Below are 18175 nucleotides of genomic sequence, written 5' to 3' on the forward strand. Positions count from 1 at the left end.
GGTGGCTCAGAGACATTACAAGCAACTGCAGTTAAGAATAAAATAAGGGGCCGGGCGGTGGCGCTGGAGGTAAGGTGCCTGCCTTGCCTGTGCTAGCCTAGAACGGACCGCGGTTCGATCCCCCGGCGTCCCATATGGTCCCCCAAGAAGCCAGGAGCAACTTCTTTTTTTTTTTTTTTTTTTTTTTTGGGCCACACCCGGTAATGCTCAGGGGTTACTCCTGGCTATGTGCTCAGAAGTTGCTCCTGGCTTGGGGGACCATATGGGACACCGGGATTCGAACCAACCACATTTGGTCCTGGATCGGCTGCTTGCAAGGCAAATGCCGCTGTGCTATCTCTCCGGGCCCCCAGGAGCAACTTCTGAGCGCATAGCCAGGAGTAACCCCTGAGCGTCACAGGGTGTGGCCCTAAAAACAAAAAAAACAAACAAACAAAAAAAAAGAATAAAATAAAAACAGTCAAATAATATTTGAAAGGCGAGGAAACTGTTCTTTTTATTTGGGGGGGGTTTATCCCCAGCAGCGCTCAGGGGTTACTCCTGGCCCTGTGCTCATAAATCGCTCCTGGCAGGGACAGGGACCATATGGGATGCTGGGATTCAAACCACCATCCTTCTACATGCAAGGCAAACACCCTACCTCCATGCTATCTCTCTGACCCCAAACTGTTCTATTTTTAAAAATGCTTAATATCCCTCTGTTATGAAAGTTGAATGCATCTTTAGCCATCAACTAAAGAATCAGTTTTTCGGGATGGGAGCTATGGTACAGTGGGTAAGACATTTGACTTGCACCTGGACAACTTGGGTTAGATCCTGGCATCCCATATGACTGGCAGGAGTAATTTCTGAGCTCGGAGCCAAGACTAATACCTGAGCACAGCCAGGTGTGGGCCCAAAACAACAAACAAAAATCAATTTTCCTCCATACTGAATCAATTTCCCTCAGTATTCAAAATACTTCTCTTTTGAAAGCATACCCTGAGGCTTCTCTTGCCCCTGCATACCTGGAGAGGACCAGAGAGGACCACCAAATACTAAATAGCTGGACTGCAAACACTGGCTCCATCTAACGTTAGCATTACAGTTTCCTGAAGCAGTATCCACTAATGTGGCTGCAAGATAATCTCCCTTCCTCATTAGAGCTTCTCCAGAAGAGCTCCCTGGTAGTGAGGGTATACTAAGAGTGAAGTGGAAAATGCTACACCCCAAACTATGAGAGAACCGTGGGTAAGCAGCTAAAATCATGGCTAATAGGTGAATTTTGTAATTCTGAGGATATTATCACTGTAATAGACACCTATATAATCTCTCTGAATAGGACTCTAAAGTAGATATAGGATTTTTAACATACTCAAAGCAATAATAGAACAGACCACCAATAAAGCACGAGGATGAGAACAGAAATGAGAAAACTACAAACAGAAATAACAGGACTGAAAAAAAGTGGTAGGCAAAAATGAAAAACTCATTCAATAGCCTCACCAGCAGAATAACAGCTGCTGAGGACAGAATCAGTGAGCTCAAAGATGAAGTGCAGAATTCCTCTAGACAACACAAAAATATTGAAAAAAGCCTTAAAGCAAATAAAAGGTTGATGAGGGAACTATGGGATGAATTCAAGAGGAATAACAAAAATCATCAGGGTCCTAGAGGGCCAGGAAAACAGCTCTGATAGAGAAGCAAATTTCTCCATATGGTCCCCTGAGCACCACCTGAGTATCAGTGCGTTTGGCAGAAAAAGAACAGAAGTGATCCCTAAGTACAGAGCCCTGAGGACCTTGAGGTATAGCACAAACAACAAAATAATATTTTTTGTTTTGCTTTTGGGGTCACACCCGGCAGCACTCAGGGGTTACTCCTGGCTCTACACTCAGTAATCGCTCCTGGCAGGCTCAGGGGACCATATGGAATGCAGGGATTTGAACCAATGACCTTCTGCATGAAAGGCAAATACCCTACCTCCATGCTATCTCTCTGGCCCACAAAATAATAATTTTTTTTAGCTTTTGGGTCACACCTGGCAGTGCTCAGGGGTTACTCCTGGCTCCATGCTCAGAAATCGCTCCTGGCAGGCATGGGGGACCATATGGGATGCAGGGATTTGAACCAATGACCTTCTGCATGAAAGGCAAACACCTTACCTCCATGCTATCTCTCTGGCCCCACAAAATAATAATTTAAAAAATAATAGTGACCATTGCCAAGAAACTAGTAAAAGTGATAGAAGACAGGCCAGGCATGTGCAGAGGGCCTGGGTTGTATCATCCAACCACCTGTACCCCAGCACTACTCGGCAGGACTGGGCTATCAGGTTTATCACCCAACTCCAAACTGTAAGGTTCTCCCTGTCCTGAGCATTATAGGAAATGTTGTGCTATATTAAAAAGCCATCGTTGCAGTCTTTCAGATCCCTGAGTCCTAGGTTGCTTTCGAGCGCCAGTTGCAAAATCTCCAACCCCAGATAAACTAGTCTTTTTTTGTTTTTGTTTTTGTTTTGGGGCCACACCCGGCAGTTCTCAGGGGTCACTCCTGGCTGTCTGCTCAGAAATAGCTCCTGGCAGGCACGGGGGACCAGATGGGACACCGGGATTCGAACCAACCACCTTTGGTCCTGGATCGGCTGCTTGCAAGGCAAGCGCCGCTGTGCTATCTCTCCAGGCCCATAAACTAGTTTTAATCAGGGTCATGCATGAAATAATCCAAACCAGGCTGAGGGTGAAACACTTGCAATCTGGCAGTCTTCTACCTTATATGGATAATAAGCTGCCTGCCAGAGGCGCCATTTTTATTAAGTACAGAGACCACCCCTGGGTGGGGGCAGTAAGGACAGATAACTCAGGCTAACCTGAGTCAAATCTCTGGTTTGGGGTCAAACCAAGTTGTAAACAAACATACTGAAGAACCAGGGATGATCTTTGTTTTAGGTAAAATAAGGTGTTACCTAACAGCCCCCCCCCACCCCCCCACCCCCCGGCCAAAAAAAAAAAAAAAAGTTTAAGTGTTTCAAAGGAAGAGGGAAGGAGAAAGAGCCATTCTTTTTTTTTTTTTTTTTTTTTTTTTGGTTTTTGGGTCACACCTGGCAGTGCTCAGGGGGCAAATGCCTTACCTCCATGCTATCTCTCCCGCCCCAGAAAGAGCCATTCTGTGTGTGTGTGTGTGTGTGTGTGTGTGTGTGTGTGTGTGTGTGTGTGTGTGTGTGTGTGTGCGCGCGCGCGCGCAGTGCTCAGGGGTTATTTCTGGCTCCAGGCTCAGAAATTGCTCCTGGCAGGCACGGGGGACCATATGGGACGCAGGGCTTCAAACCGATGACCTCCTGCATGAAAGGCAAACGCCTTACCTCCATGCTATCTCTCTGGTCCAGAAAGAGCCATTCTTATAAACTAAACTGCTTTCTCTCAATGGGCCTCAATTCAGTATGCCCTAATTCATACATTAGCTTGCCTACTCTTCCACATAAAATTCTTTTTATTAATTTGGGGTGCATACCTGATAGTACTAGGGACATTCTTCTAAGAGGTTATTCCAGGAGGTGCCTAGCGGTTACTCCTTGCTTAGAGGTGCTGAATGTGGCTCAAAAGCAAAACAACAAGAAGAAAAAAAAAAAAAAAGAAAAGAAACTGGGGTTTCTGTATGCAAAGCCTGCATTGGGAAAGTAGTGACATCTCTATATGTGTTGTTGGGGAAATACAGGAAGTTGACTGTGCAGGTTCAATGGACAAAACCATGCTTAGATGTGCAACTTTTTGTTTCTGCTTTTGTGTTTATTAATTTGGGGTGCACCCTAGTTGTGCTCAGGCTTTCTCCTGCTCTGTACCCAAGGATCACTCTTTTGATTGGTTTGTTTGTTTCGGGCCACACCCAGTGGCACTCAGGGATTACTCCTGGCTCTGCACTCAGAAATTGCTCATGGCAGGCTTGGGGGGAACTATATGGGATGACAGGGATCAAACCTGGGTCCTTTCCAATTTAGCTGTGTGCAAGGCAAATGCTCTACCACTGTGCTATCTCTCTGGCCCCAGTTCCTATTTTTCTCACCTGATTCCATAACTATTCAAATCAGAGCTCCAAAATAGAGAATGTGTCAACTGGGTATAAAATCAGCCTATGTGCCTTCTATCCAATCCCAGGTGAAGGAGTCTGAATCAGAGTTGCACAAGAAATAATTCAGACCAGGCTGTGTAGTTTGGCAGTTTTCTACCTCCTATAGAGAGCAAGCTGCCTGCCAAAACTGTTTATATTGAGTATAGAGACCACCCCTGGGTGGGGTAGTAAGGACAGTATAAGGACAGATAGATAGCTCAGGTTATGCGGAGCCAGTCCCACCCAGTTTTACAAGTAAGACAATCTTAGTTTTGGGATAAGTCCAAGTTATAAACAAGCATACAAAGGAACCAGGGACGATCTTTGTTTTAGATAAAATAAGGTGTAACCTAACTATTGGGAATGTAGAAACAAGCATACATTAATCTTGGACTTAAAATACATCAATATCGGGGCCGGGCGGTGGCGCTGGAGGTAAGGTGCCTGCCTTGCCTGCGCTAGCCTAGGACGGACTGAGGTTCGATCCCTCGGCGTCCCATATGGTCCCCCAAGAAGCCAGGAGCAACTTCTGAGTGCATAGCCAGGAGTAACCCCTGAGCGTCACAGGGTGTGGCCCAAAAACCAAAAAAAAAAAAAAAACATCAATATCTATATTATTTCTCAACCTTGGCTATTAGAAAAAAAACTGATTAAATATGTAATGGGGGTTCAATACATACTCAGTGCAATATTTTTGCATCAGGAAGGTCTTAGTTCAATCCCTGGCAATGCCTGCTTCTGAGAACAACCTACATGTTATATATAGGCACATAATGCAGCCGCTATCCATAAATACCAGCTCTAGACATTCACATCTTTGGTTTTTTTGAAGGGGATTTTTGGGGCAGGCATTTGAACTACACCTGGCCATGCTAAGGGATCAGTCCTGGTTTTTAGGGAACCATTTGTGATTCCAGAAATCAATGGTTGGTTGGCCATATGCACACCAAATGCTATCTCTCCCCTTATAATATCTTTCTCACCAAGTACTCACTTTTTGTTTTGTTTTGTTTTGTTTTTGGGCCACACCCAACATTTCCAGGGCTCACCCCTGGCTCTGAACTCAGAAATCGCTCCTGGCAGGCACGGGGGACCATATAGGATGCTGGGGATAGAACCTGGGTCTGTTTCAGGTTGGCTGCATAAAAGGAAAACACCCTACCATTGTGCTATCTATTATTTCAGTCTGAAACACACATTTTTAAAATAAACTCAGTACAGCTGGACCTATAAGCTCATAAGCAAAAACAAAACAAAAACCAAAAAATAACACAACAACAATAAAAAACCAACAGTACGGGCCCGGAGAGATAGCACAGCGGTGTTTGCCTTGCAAGCAGCCGATCCAGGACCAAAGGTGGTTGGTTCGAATCCCGGTGTCCCATATGGTCCCCCGTGCCTGCCAGGAGCTATTTCTGAGCAGACAGCCAGAAGTAACCCCTGAGCACCGCTGGGTGTGGCCCAAAACCCCCCCCCCCCAAAAAAAAAAACCAACAGTACAAATGCTGAGTTCCATGTGGTTGAGGCAAGATAACAATAAAGATAACTAAAATCCATCCAGGACTGGATAATTTACAATTTCAGGTGGGCTTTTGGATGAACTTTAGTGAGGCTTCCTAAATGCCTATAGTGAGGAACTAGAGTGATAGTACAACAGATAAAGTGTTTACCTTGCTGACCAGGGTTTGATCCCTGACATCTCATATGTTCCCCTGAGCTTGTCAGGAGTGATTACTGAGTGCAGAGCCAGGAATAACCTCTGAACAACATCAGGTGTGGCCCAAAACCAAAACCAAACAAATGCCTATAGTGGGGCCATCCATATAGAAGAATAGAAAGACCCTGGAATGTAGTGACCCTGGGAAATTTAACAGATCTCAAAAGGCAGTTATCACCAAAACCCCTATATTCCAGGGGGCCATGAGATAGTACAGTGGGTAGGCACCTTGCCTTGCAAGACCTGGGTATAATCCCTAGTATCTCATATGGTCTCTCCACACACACACACACCCCAACCCCCAATACTACCAGGAGTAATTTCTGAGAGCAGCAACTTCTGAACACCACCTGGTGTGGCCCAAAAACAAAACAACAAACAAACAAACAAAAAGTACTCCACACTACTAAAACAAAAAGGCAGGGAGGATAGGGATGTTGTTTAGTGGCAGAGCAGGGCTCTTGGTCTGATTCGGGATTTTTTATTTGTTTGTTTCTGTTTGTGGGCCACATCCAGGGGTGTTCAGGAGTTACTCTGGGCTCTTCGCTCAGAAATCACTCCTGGCAGGATTGGGGGACAATGGGTATGGAGCTTTCTTTTCACACAGCAGATATGGGTTTAATCCCTGCCAATTCCTTCGCTTGTTAGCCCTACCAGGAATGATCCCTGAGTGTCTGTCTAGTCAGGAGTAAGTTTTGAGAACAGCCAGGTGTGCCGCCCCCCCAAAAAAACTGGACAAAATAATCCAAAACCTACTGGCTTTTTAACTTGGCTAAAATAATTCTTGCTAAATTGCTTTCAAATTTTTTTGGGGGGGTTTTGGGTCACACCTGGCAGCGCTCAGGGGTTACTCCTGGCTCTATGCTCAGAAATCGCTCCTGGCAGGCTCAGGGGACCATATGGGATGCCGGGATTCGAACAATCAACCTTCTGCATGCAAGGCAAATGCCTTACTTCATGCTATCTGCTTTCAATTTTTTTTTTTTAATTTTGGGTCACACCCAGCAGCGCTCAGGGGTTATTCCTGGCTTACGCTCAGAAATCGCCCCCGGCAGGCTCAGGGCCATATGGGATGCTGGGATTCGAACCACTGTCTTTCTGCATGCAAGGCAAATGCTTTACCTCCATTCTATCTCTCTGGCCCCTCAATTGTTTTTTAATTTTTATTTTGACCAAAGTGGGTTACAAATCTTTCACAGTAATTTTTTAGGTACATAGTGACATTGAATCAGGGGCATTCCCACCACTAATGTTGTCCTCCCTCCACCCCTATTCCCAGCATGTATCCTATATCCCCCTCCTTTACCACCCAGATTGCTAATATAAGTGGTCCTCTCTGTGTTTAGCATGTTGTAGACTGGGTGTCGATTCTGTTGTCGTTGACTTTGGATTTGGTGTTTAAGTCTGATCATTTTTTTAATTTCTATTTAATGTTCATACGACTGTCTGGTCTTGGAACCCTCCATTATTTCCCCCTCAATGTGTGAGGCGAAATAAGATGGTTCAAATTATGTGGTTCTGTTTGAAGAAAAGAAAAAAAATAAAATGGGGCAAAAATTAAATAAGCAAAAAATGGGAGGAGTCCTTCTAGAGGCTATATCAGTTTAAGAGAAGAAAGGGATAAAGGGAGAAACAAAACAACAATACTGAAAAAAAAAAATCGAAAAGCACCACAGCAATAAAGAAAGACACCAACCACACAATAACCATGGTCCTGAAATAAAAAACAAAACAAAGCACACAAAAAAAGAAAACCCACGGGGGGGGGGGGAGGGAGAAAACAAGCAACGAACAACAATAGCAAAACCAAAAAAAAAAAGTTAATGTGTTTTCTCTCTCTCTCTCTCTCTCTCTCTCTCTCTCTCTCTCTCTCTCTCTCTCTCTCTCTCTCTCTCTCTCTCTCTCTTTCCTTGCATAGTCACAGTAAATATTGGGGGAAATTAGAAAAGGAATTTCTTTGGCCTAAGAGATACAGGGTTTCTCTGCCCTTGAAGTTTACTGTCATGGGAATAACTCCATGCATGTTCTTTTACTCTCCCCTTGGTCCTTTGGTGGTGTCTGGAAACTTTCCACTCCATCATGGATGCTAAAATCCTGCCTCTGTAACTAGAGATCTTGGTATTTGTACAGGTCAAAGAATGAAGCCTAGGATGGAGTCTTACTTTAGGGTTCTAGGAGTTTTGTTTCATCATTGTTGTTTTAATCAGTCTTCTGTAGTTGGTGGTCTTGGTTTTTGCCCCATCCTAGGATGAAGCATAGGATAGAGTCTTTCCTTATGTTTCCAGAAGATCTCCTTGGTTGCAGTTGTCTCATTCAGACCTCTGGAGTTAGAGAACTTGGTTGCTGTACAGATCATAGGCCAAGGCCTAGACTAGGGTCTTTTTTTATTGGTCCCAGGATAAGTTCTGCCCAGTCATGGTTATCACAGTCAGTCTTCTGTAGATATTGAAGTTGGCTTTTGTACCAATCAAAGAATCTTCTGAATTCATCTTATCATTAGGAGGTGAGGTAAGACAACCTGCTCTTAGTTCAAGTTGTTGCCATTTCCTCATTATGAGGATGTTATATCAAAACTGGCACATGTTGGTGTCAGAGCAGTATTAAGAATGTTCCAGAAAAAAAAAAAAAAAAGAATGTCCCAGAGGGAGTTTGGTTCTTAGAGCTGTTGAGGAGAACTGTGTCAGTTCTATGTCTGAGATCTAGGGTTGGATGGTCACTGTCTAATCACATGGAGTCTAAATTAGGCCCACATGACATATGTTCAAGGTGGGAGGTGCCCTATATTGTAAAGTATATGAGTTCCTATCCATAGTAGAGAAGAGCTTGTTTTGATACGTAAAATTTCCCCTTTTTTAGTAGGCCTTTGCAAGAAGAAATGGTGGTATATTATATTGCTGGTGCATTTAGGAGTGAGAGTGTCAGGCTCCATCATCTCTGTGCCCTGGTTTTGACCTGAGTTATTAAACTCGGCAAGACTTTTTATTGTAGGTTTTTGTATCAAGCAGAACCAAAACAGGTGGAGTTAAGGAAGAAGAGAAAACAGAATTGAGACAATATATACATATATATGTATATATATGTATGTATATACTCACATATATAAAGGAAAAAATAAATAAAAATAAGTTAAAAAAATTTTTGGGGTCACCTCTCAGAGGTTACTCTGAGAAATCAGAAATCGCTCCTGGCAGGCTCAGAGAACCATATGGGATGCTGGGATTCGAACTGTAGTCCTTATGCATGCAAGGCAAACGTCCTGCCTCCATGCTATCTCTCTAGCCCCAAGTTTAAAAAATATTAAGGGAACAAACTGATGCAGGAGACTACCTTACATTTGGGGATAAACAAGTTAAGAGGTATTATATAACTCTTAAACTTATAAAGGAAATATAGGCTTCCTCATTGTCTTTTGAGATTTTCTTGTGGGGGGTGGAATCCAGAGCACATTTTCACCACACACCCTGGTCTTGTTGAGATTGAGAAATGATTTGCGGTGAAAGGGCTCAGGTAGAGTTCTTGCACTAGGTAACCTTCTGGAGCTGAGTTCGGTATCAAGCAACAGTCCACATTGGGGGGGGGGGTGACGAGGCCACAGTGCATGAGTCAGCGTGGGTGTTGGTTGTAGATTCTTGGTGGAGGACGAGATGTGGAGCTGGGTGAGTGTCCATTCACTTGGGAGCTGGGTGATGGCTTATTGGGGCAGGAGGTCGGTCTTGATACCTAATGGGTTAAGAACTGAGGGTAAAAAGCGTTAATAAGGCGGGATTTCGGATAGGAAATGTGGGGTGAAGGGATAGTAGGATTTCTGAAGGTGGGGAGGAGGGATAGTATACAGGAGGGGCTATGTACATTATAAGCATGGATTGTTTACAATTTAGGTTTGGCTCTCAGAGAGGAGTCCTCTCTCTATGTACTCATGCCCACATAAAAATATACAATAGTGATCTGTTTTCTCTCTTTCTTTTTTTTTTGGGGGGGGGGATTTTGGGACACACCTTGCGGCACTCAGGGGTTACTCCTGACTCTGCTCAGAAATCGCTCCTGGCAGGCATGGGTGGCCATATGGGATGCCAGGCTTTGAACCACTTTTGGTCCTGGGTTGGCCACTTGCAAGGCAAATGCCCTACCTCTCCATGCCATCTCTCCGGCCCTTAGTGATCTGTTCTTAATCTTTTGATAGAGGTCTAACACTAACAGGATGGGTCTGAGCTCTTAAGGACTAGTTGAATAGATAAATAGCTTAGATATAGCTTAAGAAAAAGAGGAAGGAAGAGCAAAAGATGAGAACAGAAAAATAGGTAAATATAGTAAAAATAAGGTTAAAATATTAATAAATTAAAATGATGATGAGGAAGAAGAAAGGGGAGAAAGAAAGTAGTGAGAAGAGAGAAGAAAGGAGAAAGAAAATGTTAAATTGCCCAAAGGTGTTCAATGAATAGTAGGTCTTGTAATATAAGTCTTTGGTTCGCAGTTGTTTCAGTGGTCTAGATGGGCACATGCTTTAGGTCCTAATAGAGGCTATAAACCAGAGAAAAGGGGTGTTTTGGAGTGTTTTATCTAGACATTTTCTTTTCTTTTTTTTTTTTGTTTTTTGTTTTTGGGCCACACCCGGCGGTGCTCAGGGATTACTCCTGGCTATCTGCTCAGAAATTGCTTCTGGCAGGCACGGGGGACCATATGGGACACCGGGATTCGAACCAACCACCTTTGGTCCTGGATCGGCTGCTTGCAAGGCAAACGCCGCTGTGCTATCTCTCCGAGCCCTAGACATTTTCATAATGCAAACTGAATATGTTATCTAGTGTGACTGAGCACCAAGGTTTGTATCCAAGAACCCCGGCAGACGGCGCGGCTCAGCCCCAGCTTTTTATTATTATTATTATAATTATAATAATAATAATAATTATTATTATTATTTTGGTTTTTGGATCACACACGGCAGTGCTCAGGGGTTACTCCTGGCTCTAGGCTCAGAAATCGCCCCTGGCAGGCACAGGGGAACATATGGGATGCTGGGATTCGAACCACCGATCTTCTGCATGAAAGGCAAACGCCTTACCTCCATGCTATCTCTCTGGCCCACTTTCAATTATTTTTAAAAAAGGGCACGGAGAAATAGCACAGTGGCATTTGCCTTGCAAGCAGCTGATCCAGGACCTAAGGTGGTTGGTTCGAATCCCAGTGTCCCATATGCCCCCCCCCCCCCCCCCCCCCCCCCGTGCCTGCCAGGAGCTATTTCTGAGCAAACAGCCAGGAGTAACCCCTGAGCACCGCCAGGTGTGCCCCCCACCAAAAAAGTTTTTTTGTCTTCTTCAGCAGACTGAAGCCTGGTATCGTCCCAACATCTCCACCCAGTGGTGAAGTATATTCACCGCACTTTGCTGAAAATGCAGATTGCCTATTTGTTTTTTTTCATAAAATGCTGAGTTTTAAAAGGAGGTCCTTCAAAAAAAAAAAAAGAAAAGAAAAGAAAAGAAAAGAAAAGTGGCCCTGAGAGGCATTAATATCTAAGATATAAAAGTCAAAAAATATCTAAGATATAAAAGTCAAAAAAATATCTAAGATATAAGAGGTGCTGGTAGCGCTTGACAAAAAAAAATATCCAATGACATTAAAAAATGGGAAAGGGTCCAGAGCCATAGCACAGCGGTAGGGCATTTGCCTTGCATGCAGTCGATCCAGGACAGACCTGGTTTGGTCCCCAGCGTCCCATATGGTCCCCCTAGCCAGGAGCGATTCTGAACGCATAACCAGGAGTAAATCCTGAGCACCATATGGTGTGGCCCCAAAACAAAACAAAAAGGGGTAGAGGATAAGGGCCTGAGTGATAGCACAGTTGTAAGACCTTTGCCTTGCATGTGGCCAACACAGGACAGACCTAGTTGAAATCCAGGCATCCCATATGGTCCCCCAAGCCTCCCAGGAGCGACTTTTTTCTTTTTTTGTTTTTTAGGCCACACCCGGTGACGCTCAGGGTTACTCCTGGCTATGTGCTCAGAAATCGCTGCTGGCTTGGGGGACCATATGGGACGCAAGGGGATCGAACCTCGGTCTGTCCTAGGCTAGCATGTGCAAGGCAGATGCCTTATGCCCTGTGCCACCTCTCCGACCACCAGGAGTGACTTCTGAGTGCTGCCGGGTGTGGCCCAAAACCAAAAAAAAAAGTGCACCATATCATTAATTATCAGGGAAATGCAAATCAAAACAACAATGAGATATCATCTCACACTACAAAGACTGATAAACATCACAAAGAACAAGAACAATCTGTGCTGGCACAAATGGATAAGGAGAGAAAGGGATTTATACTTTGCTGGTGGGTACGAAGACTGGTCCAGCCATTTTGGAAAACTGTGGACTAGAAGTATGGACATTTCTCAGAAAAGTAGATTTGACCCAGCAATACCACTTCTGGAAATATATTTAAGGGGCCCAAATATACAATACAGAAAAGTCCTCTGCAATGTAAAGCAGTATACATTGCAGTACTAATCACAATAGGCAGAATCTGGAAACAACCCAAGTATCTGAGAACAAATGAGTGGATAAAGAAAAAGTGGTATATCTACACAACAGAATACTATGCAGCTGTATTAGGGGATGGAGAGAATGCACAGTGGTAGAGCATTTGCCTTGCATGCAGCCAATCCAGGAAGGCAGTGGTTTGAATCACTGCATCCCATGTGCCCCCACCCCCAGACTGCCAGGAGTGATTTCTGAGTGCAGAACTAGGAGTAGCCCCTAAGCACCACTGGGTGTGACCGTCCAAAAAAGAATACTATGCAGCTGTATTAGGAAAAATGAAGTCATGAAATTTTCTTATACATAGACATGGAAAGACTTATGCTGAGTGAAATGAGTCAGAGGGAAAGGGATAGACAGAACGATTGCATTCATCTGCATGATATAAAAATATATATGAGAGGGGCCAGAGAGATAGCATGGAGGTAAGGCGTTTACTTTGCATGCAGGTCAGTGGTTGAATCCTGGCATCCCATATGGTCCCCCGAGCCTGCCAGGAGCGATTTCTGAGTGTAGAGCCAGGGATAACCCCTGAGCGCTGCCAGGTTTAACACAAAAACCAAACATATATATATAAAACCTATTATATATAATTCATATATATGAATAATATCTAAATGGAAATGATGGGGGGAGGAGTGCAGTTAGGAAAGAGAAGGGATTATTCTGAAAATAACTATTGGAAATTATCACTCTAGAAAAGAACTGAATGCTGAAAGAAAGTAGTGATTAAACCCCTTCAGTAACAGTATTGCAAACCATGATGCCTAAAAGAAAATGGTGAGTATGGAAAGATAGAAGAAAACTGTCTGCCAAAGAGGCAGGCTGGAGCGGATGGGGAGAGGCAATGGGAGGAAAACTGGGGAAACTGGTGACGGGATGAGCATGATTGGAATGATTGGAATGTTGTATGACTGAAACTCAATTATCAACAACTTTTAAACTATATCTGTGGCTTTTTTTTTTTTTTTTGGTTTTTTTTTGGGCCACACCCGGCACTGCTCAGGGGTTACTCCTGGCTATCTGCTCAGAAATAGCTCCTGGCAGGCACGGGGGACCATATGGGACACCGGGATTCGAACCAACCACCTTCAGTCCTCGATCGGCTGCTTGCAAGGCAAACACTGCTGTGCTATCTCTCCGGGCCCTATCTGTGGCTTTTTTGGTTTGTTTTGTTTTCTGGGCAACACCTGGTGGAGCTCAGGGGTTACTCCTGGCTCTGCACTCAGAAATCGCTCCTGGCTCAGGGGACCATATTGGATGCTGGCGAGTGAACCCACATCTGTCCTGTGTCAGCTACGTGTTAGGCAAACGCCCTACTGCTGTGCTACCACTCTGGCCCCTGTTGGTTTGTAATTTTTGTTTGGATTTTGGCCACACCTGATGGTGCTCAGGGATTACTCCTGGCTCTGTGCTCAAAATCATTCCTGGTGGTCTCAGGGGACCCTATGGTATGCCAGAGATCAAATCAAACCCAGGTCTGCCTAGTGCAAGGAAAACAAGCTACCTGTGTGCTATCTCACCAGCCTGGTTTAAATTTTCTTTTTATTTTTTAAATTTACATATTTATTGAAAACTTCCTGGGGCCGGAGAGATAGCACAGCGGCATTTGCCTTGCAAGCAGCCGATCCAGGACTTAAGGTGGTTGATTTGAATACCAGCATCCCATATGGTCTTCCGTGCCTGCCAGGATCTATTTCTGAGCAGATAACCAGGAGTAACACCTGAGCACTGCAGGGTGTGGCCCCAAAACAAAAACAAACAAAAAAAGGAAAGCTTCCCTTTTTTTGGGGGGGGGTCCACACCCAGCAGCGCTCAGGGGACCATTTGGGACGCCAGGATTAGAACCACCGTCCTTCTGCATGCAAGGCAAATGCTCTACCTCCATGCTATCTCTCCAGCCCTGAAACCTTTTCTGTTTTGTTTTTTTTGGGTCATACCCAGCGCTCAGGGGTTACTCCTGGCTTTACACTCAGAAATCGATCCTGGCAAGCTCGGGGACCATATGGGATGCCAGCATTCTAACCACCGTCCTTCTGCATGCAAAGCAAATGCCCTATCTCCACGCTATCTCTCTGGAACCTGAAACCTTCCTTTTAAGCTGTTGTCTCAGTCCTTTCTATTAAATTTTCATTTTAAAAGGAGATCCTGAGAGACTATGACACTATAAAATAATAATATGGGAAGAGAAACATTGAAAAGTATGACTAAGTTAAAAGCTTTATTGAATATAAATGTATAAGAATAAGCAAAAGTATAAGAAAGCCAAATACTTTATATCTCTAAAAAATATTAGCCAAATCTCTAAAAATGTTGTATAAAGAAAAATCTGTAATTTAAAACATACATATGTATGTCTTACACACATTTACAATTAGTTTAAATTACAATTTAAATTGCATATGTCCCAATACACATATAATTTTAAATTCATTTATGTACAAATTATAAATGACTCAAATTTATAATGTTCCAAAACCTTAAAATATTAGAAAACCATACCCCTATCTTCTATGTCTCTGGTCTATATTTAGTTGCAACCTTGGAATACATTCTATCATAAAAACCAATAAGTTTCAGAGTTTATACATGTTTTAAAAAGCTATTGTCTGAGAAGGGAGTATAAGAAACAGAATAAAGGGCTTGGGGGTCTGAGACTGAAGGTTTTACTTTGTTATTCCTACTGTGCTCTAATTACAATGTGGCAAATTGCAGTATAAAGATCTTTTTAAAAAATATTTCAGCTGTTAGTAAGTCATAAGAAGCATGGATACGGGGCGGGTAGGTGGCGCTGGAGGTAAGGTGTCTGCCTTGCAAGCGCTAGCCAAGGAAGGACCGTGGTTCGATCCCCCGGCGTCCCATATGGTCCCCCCCAAGCAGGGGCGATTTCTGAGCACATAGCCAGGAGTAACACCTGAGCGTCAACCGGGTGTGGCCCAAAAACCAAAAAAAAAAAAAAAAAAAAAAAAAGAAGCATGGATACCACCAATGGGAAAAAATAAATCACACGGAGTAGAGTTAAACTTGTTGGTCTATACAATTTATTTAGAGGACATTGGTTTTCCTAGAATCAAAAATGCTGCAAAAAGTATGGTTGTGTCATAGCTCAGTAATCCAGTTAAGGATGTGGTTTATAGAGGGATGGACAGAAAGATTCCCTATATGTATAAAGAAAATTAACCAAAAAAATTAAAGACTGAATATTTAATCTCTTTTTTTTAATTTAATCTCTTAATAGATGAATACTAAATAATTACATCAGTATTCACTGATTAATGAACTATGCCCTTTATACTAAAATGCATTCGGTCACAATGTTTAGGACTTAAGATATTTCATTCTGTTCTCAAATTCCACTATTGAACTTGTAGTGTAACAATATCCTACTAATCATCTGTCTACTTTCTTTTTTTTTTCCCTTCTACTTTCATACTGCCTTTTGGAATGCAGTGGCATCTGGACTTTTAAAAATTTTTTTGGGGGGCCGGGCGGTGGCGCTAGAGGTAAGGTGCCTGCCTTGTCAGCCCTAGCCTAGGACGGACCGCGGTTCGATCCCCCGGCGTCCCATATGGTCCCCCAAGCCAGGAGCAACTTCTGAGCGCATAGCCAGGAGTAACCCCTGAGCGTCACCGGGTGTGGCCCCCCCCCAATTTTTTTTTTTTATTGAAACCTTTTGATTTACAAAGTTCTTCATAGTTGGGTCTCAGATATACCATGTTTCAGAGCCAATCCCACCCCCAGTGTTGACCTCCTCCACAAATGTTCGCAGAGTGCATTCCATGCCACCATCCTTGAACCCCAGTCTGCCCGTAGTGTAACACGCTCATTTTAAGTTTTGATTAAGTCTGGGTTTTATGATTTCAATCATTGTTGACTTTGGATAGTTCTGTCCTTCTTAACACCAATGCAACTGAGACTGCTTGGCCCCTGTCCTCCATCCTTTCATATTTGTGTTTCACCTCCTCCACTCAAATTTCTTTCCTTTTCCTCACTATACTCTGGGGGCCAAGGATGTTTGAGACAATTCCCTTTTAAACAATTGCATTTCTTCATGCAGTTATATCGCATATAAGTGATATCATTCTGTATTTATCCTTCTGGCTTACTTCATTTAACACAATATCTTCCATTTCCATCCATGTTGCAGCAAATTGTGTGATTGCATCATTCCTATAGCTATGTAGTATTCCATTGTATATATGTACCACATTGTCATGATTCACTCATCTATTTTTGGACATCTAGGTTGATTCCAACTCTTAGCAAAATCTGGATTTTATCAGCTGGTGTAGTTTCCCCTTATAAGACCTAAAACACTTACTATATATCACTGAAAAAAGAGAATTTAAGCAATAGCATTCCTAACACTTAGAACTGGTTCACTTGAGCTGTAATACAGGATTTGTTTGCAATTAGAAAGTCTTTCCCACAGCTACTTTCACATAAATTATAGTTCATTCTACAATTTCTGTTTACATGAATCACTTTAATAAAGGGCTCACTAACACTAGCACAAATGTAAGGCCCAGCACCAAGACAATTCGTCATTCCTCGTCTTCATAGTCATCATAGTATCGATTTCTCTTTATCTGTTCTTCTACAGATAACTCTTTGACTTCTCCCTCCCAGAACTCTACATCACTGGAAGGTGGATTCGGAGTAGTGAATTCTTTACTGGATGTGTTATCTGCAAAGCTGGACCAATTTGTAGATTTGGCTTCTAGTGGAGATTGTGCTTTGAAATGGTGGCTCTCATCTTCATCTACATTGGATCCATTTTCTATAAGATTTTCACTCTCGACCTCAAAGGCGTGGACTTCCCTGCTTCCCCTCTTGCTTTCACTTACTTTGGATTCCTGGTTTTGCCAAGTTGTTTTGTCTACTGCCCCATTCTTCTCAGAGGCACTTTCTATTTGTTTCCACTCTGCAGCTGCTTCTTCCCCAAGCTCCTCACTGGGCTCCGATGTGCTCCAGCCTTTCCTGGTAGGTGGAGACAGCGTTTTTGGGCTCTTGACAGAAGCCGTTCGAAATGAAGCTGCTACAGTGAATGGCCGGCATCTTTCCTTCAGTGAAGAAGAGCGCCTTAGTTTCTTCAGATCCAAATCCACATCCTCAGGAGCTTCGGGCTTGTTGGATTCATCCTCAGGTGGCCACTTGGGCTTGCATACTTTGATCCCTTCTTCCAAGACACTTCCTAAACTGCCTAGCTCAGTTGGTGGTGGCCAGGCGATTCTCAGTTTCTTGGTTTCAGCTGGCTTGTCTTCTTTCTCTCGATGACTGGAGGAAGTCTTGGCTTCCATACTTGCAGTTAGCACACCCACCTTAGCAATGGGGGCATCTTCCACCCCTGCATTTGGAAACTGAGTAGGTTTCTCTAAAGCTTCTTCGTTTTCATTTTTGTTTGCCCACAGATCCTTATGTGGCCTGTGCCCAAAGCCTTCATCATAGTTGCCTTTAGACTTAAAGAGCTGATTGAAGTGAGGCTTGCAATAGATTCGTCCATGCAGAGATGCATATGTTCCTAGACTGCCATGAAGAAAAAAAGAAAAAAGGTCAGGAAATTCATATATACCTCTCCATTTTTTGGGGGTGTTTTGTTTTGGAGTCACACCCAGCAGTGTTCATATGTAATCTTGGTTCTATGCTCAGGGATCACTCTTTGTGGGACTATCTATCGTACCAGAGGTTGAACCCAATCTGAGGCAAGTATTTTAACCCTGTACTATTTATTTATTTAATTTTTTGGGAGCTACATCCAGAAATGCTCAGGGGCTACTCTTGGCTTGGGGCTCACTCCTGGGGCTTAAGGGCCTATGTGGCACCAGGGATCAAGTCTAGCCCATGACATGCAAA

At 43.4% G+C, this 18175-nt stretch overlaps 1 protein-coding gene across 1 annotated transcript in view; it reads right to left on the bottom strand.

Moving 5' to 3' along the window:
* Positions 1-15984: 15984 nt before the first annotated feature.
* Positions 15985-18175, bottom strand: part of LIMA1 (LIM domain and actin binding 1) — a 138643-nt gene continuing 136452 nt past the window's right edge. Inside the window, exon 11 of the mRNA XM_049783376.1 lies at positions 15985-17848. Within this exon, the coding sequence (XP_049639333.1) occupies positions 16867-17848 (982 nt within the window). The 3' untranslated portion in view covers positions 15985-16866. The remainder of the gene's footprint in view (positions 17849-18175) is intronic.

This window comes from Suncus etruscus, chromosome 11, assembly GCF_024139225.1.
Source record: "Suncus etruscus isolate mSunEtr1 chromosome 11, mSunEtr1.pri.cur, whole genome shotgun sequence".
NCBI lineage: Eukaryota > Metazoa > Chordata > Mammalia > Eulipotyphla > Soricidae > Suncus > Suncus etruscus.